The sequence below is a fragment of the Onychostoma macrolepis genome, chromosome 11 (genome assembly GCF_012432095.1).
Source record: "Onychostoma macrolepis isolate SWU-2019 chromosome 11, ASM1243209v1, whole genome shotgun sequence".
In the NCBI taxonomy this organism is placed as follows: Eukaryota; Metazoa; Chordata; class Actinopteri; order Cypriniformes; family Cyprinidae; genus Onychostoma; species Onychostoma macrolepis.
The window spans coordinates 15,044,302-15,055,693 of NC_081165.1; the positions used below are offsets into that span (position 1 = coordinate 15,044,302).

Genomic DNA, 11,392 nt, shown 5'->3' on the forward strand with positions numbered 1-11,392 from the left:
ACAGTTTATTGAACTTATATTGTTATTTATTTATTTAGAAACATTCTCATTGTGTTTACTGTATTTTTTCTATGTGTGAGGACAGTATTTTTATTTATTTTTTTCTGATAACTTAAAACCACTTTACAATTATATATGCTCAAGAGAAAGTTTTTTTGTTTTTTTTAATTATTTAACTCATATAACCATAAAAAATGAATGACAGGCTTGACTATAAATCAGAAAGAGAACTGAGAACCATCTGACCATCCCCTTTATGTTGAGGAACTTTGCTTGATGGTTTCTCGTGGTCTCACAGTTGTGACAGTATTTCCTGATTTGCTTCTCTGCTTTATATACCAAATCCCTTTTTGTCTTGTGGCTTTCTTCAAAATCGTTCATCCACACCTCTCTTGATTTTCTCTTTCTACACAGCTCAGCATCATGGGAAACTTTGCTGCAAACGAAGGACTATCCATTTTTGTTATTGTAAGCTATAGAAGTTAGACATTTTAACTTTTTAAGTTTTAAGTTTATAAATTAATTTTAAGTTCTTAATTGTTTTTAATTGCATTTGTGTTTTTTTATTTCTTAAACATGCTGAAGAACAGAGATGCTATATACTTTATACTATATTTACTTAATCAGTCTACAAATATTCTCAGACGCTCTCCATTGTGTTTTTCAGCTGGTATGGCTCGGCATCAATGCGTTTCTCTTTGTGCATTTTTATATGGCGTTTTTGGTTGATAGATACTACTATACTAGAGTCATCCTTGGGGTAAGTGATGAATAATACATATAATCAATGATGTATAAATATGATTAATGTATTATTGTTGTATTTGTTTATGATTGTAAATTATTGTATTGATGTCATTTGTAATTGTAATAATTTGTGTAGTTACACTCCAGTGTTAATTATGTTAAATTATATTGTTAATCTACTTTCATATTTGTATATTGTACTAAGCTAGTGGATTGTTCTCAGTATTTAGAAAAGTACAATTCTCATATGTAGGCCTATTGTTACATTTTATCTGCAAGAACAGTTTTTAATGCATGAGAATATGTTGTTCAGAGCTTAAAATAGGAAATGAAACTTTCCCCTGTCTCTAAGGCTCATTTTTGCTCTCTCTCTCTCTCACTCAGCATGCTCTCTCATGGGCCAGAGCTCCAGCTGCATGTCTGAATTTTAACTGCATGTTGATCTTGCTGCCCGTCTGCAGAAACCTGCTCTCGTTCCTACGTGGATCCATACAGGTCAGGAAAAGAGCAACGGAGCGAAAGTGAAAGGCTTATCTACTTCAGGTAATGAAAGTGAAAAAGCCTGAATCTCCTCATTAATGCTGTGAGTGTGTGTGTGTGTGTGTGTGTGTGTGTGTGTTCGCAGTACTGTAGCCGCACTGCAGCCCGTCAGCTAGACAGAAACCTCACTTTCCACAAACTAGTGGCCTACATGATTGCCCTCCACACAGGTACAACGAGAAAGACTTCACACTTTTAAACCCTAAAAATCAACGTTTAGCACACACTCTCAGAAAAAAAGGTACTAAAATGTACCTTTAACCTGATATGTAACTTTTAGGGATAAATAAGGCACAAACCTTTTTTGTAACTTTTTGCACGACCCCATGCAGTGGCAGTTTTTACCATTTTTTCTGAGAGTATATTTATATTTTATGGATTAAATTCTGTAAGCCTCACTCATGATGTCTTGTATATTCTCCCAGCCATCCACATCATTGCTCACTTGTTCAACTTTGAAAGATTCATGGATTCCCAGCTTATGATCAACAGCAGTCACCTGCCTTACGTGCTTTCTCAGTTTGGCAACAATGACAACAGATCCTACCTGAACCCTATCAGAAGCAATGAGACGGTGAGGTTTTTACTCGTTTCATTCACACACGTTTCGTGTTTGAGTTACGCAGTCTCATTGTTAACAGAAGTCCCCATTAAAACTCTGTTTCTGAAACAGCATCTTGTTCATTATGCAAGGAACCTCCAACTTATCTCAGCCCCGTAGGATAACCTCCCACTTCCACCCACGGTTACATCACATAACCATCATGCTGCTGCCGCTGTTGTGATCGCATGATTTTAAAAATTCTGTTGCCATGGTTTTGCTATGATGACCCGTGGAAAATAGCCAGAAATAGAACACTGAGAGGATGAGAAGCCCATGATCATAACAAAAGCATTAATAGTGCCATGTTGAAGCACAATCAACGCACACATCCTGTGACTGATATAAAAAGATCTACTGTATTTATAGCTGCTATTGAGAGCAACTATGACAGATTTGAACGATTTTGTGGGTTTAGGGGGAAAAAAAATTTAATGATTGTTTTACCTCTACACACTATCTCTATTATACACTACTGTTCGGGATCGGGAAGATTTTTTTAATGTTTCGGAAATAAGTCTCTTATGCTCACTAAGTCTGCACTTATTTGATCAAGAATACAGTAAAAACAGTAAAGTATTACTATTTAAAATAATTGTTTTCTATTTTAAAATACTTTAAAATGTAATTTATTCATGTGATAATAGCCATTACTCCAGCCTTGAGTGTCACATGATCCTTCAGAAATCATTTTAAAATGCAGATTTGGGGCTCAAGAAACACTTCATTACTAGCAATTGTGAAAACCTTCATATATTTTGGAGGAAACGGATTTTTATAATTTTTTTCCCCAGTATTCCGTTTAAAATAACAGCATTTATTTGTAATAGAAATCTTTTGTAACATTATAAATGGTTACTTTTGATTAATTTAATGTCTTTGTTGAATACTGACCCCAAATCCTTCTACGGTAGTGTACATGAGACTGAAATTTAATTAATTTAGATTTTTGCAGTCTACTTTATCTTTGTGTATTTTTAATGTAATGTTGCTTTTATTGTATGTTGCATGTTGAGTAATGTTTTATGTTGTCATTTTTGTGTTTTTGATTTCCCAGAACCCAACCATAGTGATGTTTACTACTATAGCAGGACTGACGGGGGTGGTCATCACCCTCGCCCTTATCCTCATCATCACTTCCTCTATGGAGGTCATCAGAAGGTCATATTTCGAGGTGTTCTGGTTCACCCATCACCTGTTCATCGTCTTTTTCATTGGTTTGGTGGCTCATGGAATCGGGTGAGGGTTTAGTTCAATTAATATTTGTATTTTTTGTTAATCGAAACCAAAACTACATCTGTATTTCACAATATGACAGTGACGTGACGTGTGGCAAAGTATGGTGGTCCATACTCAGAATTTGTGCTCTGCATTTAACCCATCCAAGTGCACACACACACACACACCCGGAAAGCAATGGGCAGCCAATGCTGCGGTTCCCAGGGAGCAGTTGGGGGTCCGGTGCCTTGCTCAAGGGTCTCACCTCAGTCGTGGTATTGAGGGTGGAGGGAGTGCTGGTTATTCACTCCCACCACCGACAATTCCTGCCAGACCTGAGACTCAAAACCCACAACCTTTGGGTTACAAGTCCGACTCTCTATCCATTAGGCCGCGACACGACAAATATGACAGTAGAGATGTGTTGGATCCAACTTGAAGTTGATTTGAGATTTTTATTTGAAATAAACACAGTTCCTTTGTATATTATTAAATATTAAGCAGCATAACTAGGAAATGTTTAATGAGCACCATATTAGTATGTTAGAATAATGGATCATCAACTTTTGTAGTTTGGTAGCGTATATACGTTATATCATCTTTTGTTGTATACACTTCTGTTAACCTATAGTTACAGCCTAGCCAGCATGAAAGCACGCAAACTGCATCTGAATTAAATATAGTAATATGCAAAATGTGATTTAATCACTGGATCCATCAGATTTTTTGAATGTTTTTGACAGGTGTCACTCACAGTGATTGGATACTTTTCTTTTTCCTTTCATTTGTACTGTTTAAAGTTGAGCAATTCTCAACTTTGTTGCGCTCTCTGCTTTCTCAACTTCACTGTCAGTACCACAGTTCCTCTTGCACACATTCTGTTCAGCACTAATAAGGGATGATTTGTTTTCTGCTCATTCATGCCAGTGAACACATGGCTAGACGTACAGTTTTAAGCTAATAAAAGGCAGGTTTTCTAGCAGCCTTTAATGAAGCATTATAACACATCTCAGTCATAATACATGTTGACAGGCACATAATGCTAGCAAGAGAATTACGATGCATTATTTATTCAATAACAGTGCGTGTGTGTCTGTGTAGGCGTATCGTGCGAGGCCAGACTGTGGAAAGTGTAGAGGTTCACAACCCAATTAAATGTCACAGCAAGTTCGAGACCTGGGGTCAAAATGGCACCGGCTGCCCAGAACCTGTCTTTGCTGGAAATGCCCCGATGGTATATCCCAACATAATCTCAATCTCAAATAGATCTAGCATTTCATTCATCATTTTGATGGCATCTCAACATGTACTTCCTCTTACAGACATGGAAGTGGGTGGTTGGCCCCATGTTTCTGTATTTATGTGAGAGACTGGTGCGTTTCTATCGTTCACAGCAGAAAGTGGTTGTCACCAAGGTTAGTCAGTCAAACTGTTTGATTACCAACCAATAGATTTCTTCCTCTCTTACTGTATTGTGTCACTTTACAGGTAGTGATGCACCCATCCAAGACCCTTGAGCTGCAGATGAAGAAGAAGGGCTTTAAGATGGAGGTCGGTCAGTATGTTTTCATGCAGTGCCCATCCATCTCTCAGCTAGAGTGGCATCCCTTTACCTTGACTTCTGCCCCGGAGGAAGACCACTTTAGCGTGCATATCCGAATTGTGGGAGATTGGACACAAGCCCTTTATACAGCCTGTGGAGGTGACAAAACCGTGGTGCTGGATGCTTGGACGCTACCAAAGTAAGATTACATTGATAGATGAGGAATTCGTCCAGAAATTAACATTCTGTCAGCATTTACTCACCTTTATGTTCTTCCAGACCTGACTTTCATTGTATGGACAAGAACATTCTTTAAAGGAGCCCTATTATGCCCCTTTTTACAATATGTAATATAAGTCTCAGGTGTCCCCAGACCGTGTCTGTGAAGTTTCAGCTCAAAATACCCCACAGATAATTTATTATATCATTTTGCAAATGAGCCACTGCTCCCGCCCCCTTTTTCAGATACTCTGCAAAAAGCATCTGTTTGGTTTTGATTATCATGTCTATTGCGCTGAAATTATGTTTTAAAGCTATATCAGTTTAAACTTTTGATATACGCTTTTCTGAGTGCACACATCCGAAGCACGCGCACAGAAAGTGGTTGTCACAAGGCCTGTGAGTACTAAGTTCTCTTTCATACCTTATTGCGCTTAAACACACAAGTTTATGTTGAAAACACACATGAGTTACAAAAACAGTCAGTTATGTTTGTGAAGGTAAACACCTAGGAAAGAAATTGCGTGTTTATATTAGATCTGTGTGGCAGCAGCGTAGTATACAGTAAATAAATCAATGAATCCACTACTCTCTTGTCTCCTCTGAGGCTGGGAATCTAAGTAGTGTTCTGTGCTTGTCCGTACAACCAAAGACAGAACAGTTGGCATGCTAGAGTTGGCATGCATTAGAACTGGTACACCGTTGTTGCTTGCGAAAACAAAATGATGATGCTGTGGGTGGAAACTTGCAGGTTAAGGGGCGGTAATCCCAGGTGAAAAACAAGTACACTTCCATAATGTACTTAAAGTGCTCTATTTTAGTGAACTAATTTTGTACTTAATATACTAAAAATTATCCTTTAGTACTTCTTAAGGTCAACTTAAGATCATCTAAGTGTACTCAACTGTGCTATTTTGAGACACCATGAGTATGAACTAAAATGCACTTTTAACATACTTTTTTGTATTTAAAAAATGTATTTAGCTACCACTTGAGTGTACTAGTGTATGAAAGAAGGGTTCAAGTGTACTACAAGTGGTAACTAAATACATTTTTTAAATACAAAGATAGTATGTTAAAAGTGCATTTTAGTTCATATTCATGGTGTCTCAAAATAGCACAGTTGAGTACACTTAGATGATCTTAAGTTGACCTTAAGAAGTACTAAAGGATCATTTTTACTATATTAAGTACAAAATTAGTGCACGAAAATAGAGCACTTTAAGTACATTATGGAAGTGTACTTGTTTTACACCTGGGATATTAGAATAAGATCCTTTTTCTACTTCACAGGGGGAGCGAAATCTGACGTGCTCTTTTTTTCAAAAATTTGCAGAGAAAGGCTTACCAAAACATTTACTGGGTTAATGTTTTTCACGTTTTCTGGGTTGGTAAATGCACCGGGGACCCAATTATAGCACTTAAACACAGAAAAAGTCCGATTTTCACGCCTTTAAAACACGTTATTCTGCAGAAGAAAAAAAAGTCTTACAGGTTTGGAATGACATGAGTGTGAATAAATGATGAAAACATGTTTGTCTTTTTAATGTCAGGTTTATATCTTGAATAACACAGATGTAGTGCTTTTAATAGTACCAGTAAGTCTCACTTGTAAAATGGGAAAATACATGTGTAAAAAGGGGATGTGGGCGTACAATCACAGTTGAGAAAAAAGAGAAGTGTTGGGAGAGCAGGTTTCTGTTTGAAAAGATGGAAGGCAATATGGTGATTTCAACATGAGTGAATTTTTCTTGCTATTTCTCCTTATGTGTTTCCTAATTTCTTCCTCCTACAGTAGAGAACTAAAAAAATACAAAGACTAACAATGCTCAGTTATTAGTACAGTTTGCTAGTTTGCCATGCATAATGTCTGTTTTTCTCGGTGTAGGGTGGCTGTGGATGGGCCGTTTGGGACGGCCAGTGAGGATGTCTTTCGTTATGAAGTTGTGATGCTTGTGGGTGCCGGTATTGGTGTGACACCTTTCGCTTCCGTTCTGAAGTCTGTGTGGTACAAACACGTCCAGGAGAACAAAAACGTCTTCACCAAAAAGGTGATAAACGGCACTAGGTTTAGCGATTCAGGCTTTGAATGACAGAACAACATCTTTGTTTATTTCGCAGTCTTATTCATTAAAACTCATAAATGTCAGTTTTTAAGGCAAAGCACTATGTGAATATGGTAAAAAGTGTAAGTAGTAGATTTCATCAAACTTCTACAGTTGATTAATCGCAGTACATTAACACAATTATGTATTACAAGCTTTCAATTGCAAGTTTGCAATTGAGGCATAATCTAATTAAATATGCACTATTTTGTTTACATTTCCAGAACAGAAGTATGAACACTGGAATTTTTTATTTTTATTTTGTTGACATATTAGAGTTACAGGTTTTTACACAGGGGATTTTGAACATCTCTTTTCATTACTCTGTAAAAAAGTGAAGTTGAAGTGGAGTTTTGTCTGTCACTAATGTAATGTTCTGACCCTTGACCTCTGCAGATCTATTTCTATTGGCTGTGTCCGGAGACGCAGGCTTTTGAATGGTTTGCAGACCTGCTGCAGAGTTTGGAAAGGCAGATGATGGAAAAAGACATGAGGGATTTCCTCAGTTACAACATCTATCTAACGCGCTGGAAAGATGCTGAGGTGTGCGAAAAGACAAGACACAGTGAACTATTTTGAACTTCTTGAAATACAAAAATACTTTGACACTCATTATTTTGATTACTGTTTAAAGGCGGCCCATCTTAGAGTTCAATATGAGGCAGAGAACGATCCCATCACCGGGCTTAAGCAGAAGACTCGGTATGGTAAACCCAACTGGGACAATGAGTTCAGTGCCATCGCTACTCAACACCCAGGGTACGTAGAGTGTGGTAAATAACAGCAGCATTAAAGGCGTTCTACACTTAATGTGCATTAATAACTAGTATGTTTTCCTCTTCCTTCTTTCAGTTCAAAAGTAGGCGTTTTTCTGTGTGGTCCTACGGCTTTGGCCACAGCTCTGGGGAAGCAGTGTATTTCACACACTGAATCTGGAACTGAGTTTATATTCAACAAAGAAAACTTCTGATGAGCTTCACGAAGTGTGTAAATCTATGTAAATGCTGCAAAAAAATGACTTCTTAATGAGTCTTTTGAATTGTTTTCTAATTAAAAATATTGAAAAATCCTTAAACCACAGCATAAGACATTCAGACTTGCTTTCAAAGATTATATTTTGAGTGCAAGTAGATTTTGTCTCAATGCACTGGCATATTTTGTTCAAAAATTAAGTTTTTATTTTCGGTTCCAAATGAAATTCTTGCCAAGATATATATATATTTTGTAGTGCAAGTTTATGTCATTATTATGTTGTATTATTGGTCTAGATATATCATGGCTGTGCATGATGCACAATTGATTTTTATGTACTATAAAGATCAGTGTTTTTTTTTTTTTTTTGACTGTGCTGTATTTTACTGTGAAACTATCCTGCTTCCTCTTTCCTCCCCTTACAAAATCTTTAAGTTTAGCAATATGGGGGGCTGATTAATTAAATCATACCGCTACAATACAATCCACGCCACTAAAACAAAGTCAGATACTGAATTAAATATGGTGTTATAGTAGGTCATTTTATGTGGGCTGTATAGATGGACTTCAGTTTCGTTTATAATTTTTTGTTAGCAAATTTATTGTGTGCTGGCTGATTTCAAATTTTAAAGGAGGAGAAAGATTTAGTTTCAGTTCCCAAAAATAAAGTTTAACAGATATTATGCCATAAAGTGACATTGCATTGTTTGTAAATTCCCCCTCATAGTTTGTATTTGGTTGAGAGTTTAAATACATTTTCAGATATGAAAAATGCCTTAAAAGTCTGAAGACTAAACAAAAAACATCCTGATATATTTATTTTGGATTGATAAACCCAAATCAGACAACTTTAATAATTAAGCATCAACATATTTGCATTTCATCCTATACAGAGCAAAGGTGCACGTTACCTTTGCAAGTCCAAAAAAAAAAAAATTTTAAAATTTAAACAAAAATGGCAAATAAACATACAATGTGGTACACAGGCATTTGCAATACAGTTTAAAGTTTATAGATTAGGCAAAACATGACAAATTGAACATGGTTTTAAACCAGTATTGAAGCAGAGGATGTGATGGTTAGAGTGAAGGTGTTTTTATCCTTCTGTGTTTGTGTATGTCTCCGCCCTGATTCCTGTTCATAGTGCAATAGCCACTGCAAACACACTGACGACGCAGTACATGGTGCGGTTCTCCCACCTGACTGTGCAGCTTCCTGCAAAAACAGACACCCACATATTAGAATGAAATCAAACGCACAAAAAAAATTGTGATACTTAAAAATACTTTTTTTTATTTATAGTTTATTATAAAGATTTATTGTTTATTACAAATGCAATAAATAAAATAGAACACGTTTAGACAGCTGACATGACATTTTAAGCAGTTTTAGTGGTGAACTATCCTTTTTTTTTATTATTTGACAAAATTATCAAACCCTTTTTTCCCCCTTTATTTTATAAATATTGTACAGGTATCTTTTAGAAAGCTTGATTCTCCCATGGGATTAAAAAAAAATAATCAAAAAGCTAACTGCAACTTTTTATCTTAAAATTTTGACTTATTCCTTGCAATTCAGTGTTTATATCTGACAATTCTGACTTTTTTTCTCTGAATTGTCAGATATAAACTTGCAATTGCAAGAAAATGTCTGAATTGTGAGATAAAAAGTCAGTTTTTTCACATCTTTTTGACTTTTTATTCTGTGGAGGAAAAAACAAACAAACAGAATGAGATATAAACTCAGAATTATGATAAAGGTTTATATCTTGCAATTCTTAAAAATTCTGAGAAATAAACACAGAACTGCAGGAAGACATTCTAAATTGTGAGATTTGTAACTGTCGCAATTACCATTTTCATTTCCATAATCTTTTTATGAGACTACATGGAACTGTTATTTGAACTGTTACCAATCAATTGTCACACAACAGAACTATTTAAAAAAATTAAGAAAAAAAAAACTATAATAACATTTAATACAAATTTTAAATAATGAAATATTTAAAAGTAAAATAGTACATATTTTAAAATATGGACATATAATATCAACTGCAAATATAAGCAAAATAATGCATGTTCCACGTACAACTAATATGGAATGCATCTATTTAAACTTTATACAGAAACATATCAATTAAGTTAGAAGACCAATGTGCCAGTGGGACTGTGAAAGCACAAAGCAGCTATATAGAACTAAAAGCTTTACCATCAGTGGTAGTGTCCCAGTAACAAGAGTTGGCTGTGTGAAGACCTGCGCCGCTTTTCTGCATCACAGCACAGTTGACTGAAATTGATACATAATATACATACAATCAACAACAGCACTTTTGGCCATGTGAAAACATAGACAGAGCACTATAAATATATCATAAGATATATAACCTATTAGATATTTGCATACAAGTTGAACTCAAATGGAAAAGCTCATACCAATGTACTTGAAGGGTTTCCCCTGTTTGACTAATTGAGTGAGAGTGTGTTCCACTATGCTGGCTGTCCACTGGTTGACTTTGTTCTGGCTGTAGTCCACGCCTCCAATAATACCCTCAATGCACTGACCGATAAACACACACAGACAGAGTTAATGGAGCAGACTTGCACTCAAATAAATAGGTTAGCGTTAATCCTGCAGGCATGAGTTAGACACGAGACTAACAACAAAGCAATTCATTCAGTGAGACACACAACAGATCATGTAGGGTTTTTACTGTTGTTAAACGTGTTTGTTTGGTTTTATAGTGAATTTTACCTCCTTTACAACATTACTTGCATCATCTGGACTGAAAGACACCTGAAATGAAAGATTTTAAAAGATAAACAAACTGTCAGACGGGTTTAATACTGCATATACACATCCGCATCCATTAGATCAAAATGTGTACACGTAAGTAAAATACGTAAAGTAAAAGTTTACGAATACAAAAATCTTGATGTTTAATTCATAGTTTGATTTATGATTCAAATTAACGTTATGATTTGGCCACACCCTGAATCACTTTATGTGAAAACGTACAACACAATAATGTAAAACATAAATCAAATTGAACTTAAAGTCATCTATATATGTGCAAATGTTGTAAAGACGCGAACATATGTAACGTTACGTTTGTGGATGATGAAATAATATTTTGTTTCTGTCCGGATGAAGCAGTTAGCAAGTTAGCATTAACTGCTAGTCTACGGTTTACCAGTTTTAAAGAGTTAAGACACATAATAACCAGTTATACCATATCAAGCATTATATAACACCTACTTCATCTCCAGAATGATACTCCTCCATCTTTTTAGCTTGAAAACCAAAAATCTGGACAACAAACTCAGCTCAGATGAGTGTAGCTGTTCTCTCACTGACAACTAAAGGCTGATGCTAGCAACGCACTGACGATCGAGTGCTGCCATCTAGTGGCGCTCCTCCCACTCATTATCTATCTATCTATCTATCTAT

At 35.8% G+C, this 11,392-nt stretch overlaps 2 protein-coding genes across 2 annotated transcripts; one reads left to right on the plus strand and one right to left on the minus strand.

Moving 5' to 3' along the window:
- The first annotated feature begins 278 nt into the window (after window positions 1-278).
- On the plus strand, window positions 279-8,628 carry LOC131549120 (cytochrome b-245 heavy chain). The gene is made up of 13 exons (XM_058790969.1): window positions 279-468; window positions 668-760; window positions 1,132-1,242; window positions 1,373-1,457; window positions 1,713-1,861; window positions 2,946-3,127; window positions 4,208-4,340; window positions 4,429-4,521; window positions 4,595-4,848; window positions 6,757-6,919; window positions 7,370-7,516; window positions 7,608-7,732; window positions 7,826-8,628. Exons 1-13 carry the CDS (start codon window positions 424-426, stop codon window positions 7,941-7,943), a joined length of 1,698 nt encoding a protein of 565 aa, XP_058646952.1. The 5' UTR covers window positions 279-423; the 3' UTR covers window positions 7,944-8,628.
- Window positions 8,629-8,758: 130 nt separating this feature from the next.
- dynlt3 (dynein light chain Tctex-type 3) lies at window positions 8,759-11,354 on the minus strand. Its single transcript, XM_058790971.1, has 5 exons — window positions 11,201-11,354; window positions 10,697-10,738; window positions 10,378-10,501; window positions 10,154-10,231; window positions 8,759-9,160 (listed from the first exon to the last, which is right to left on the minus strand). Exons 1-5 carry the CDS (start codon window positions 11,225-11,227, stop codon window positions 9,084-9,086), a joined length of 348 nt encoding a protein of 115 aa, XP_058646954.1. The 5' UTR covers window positions 11,228-11,354; the 3' UTR covers window positions 8,759-9,083.
- Window positions 11,355-11,392: the final 38 nt, after the last annotated feature.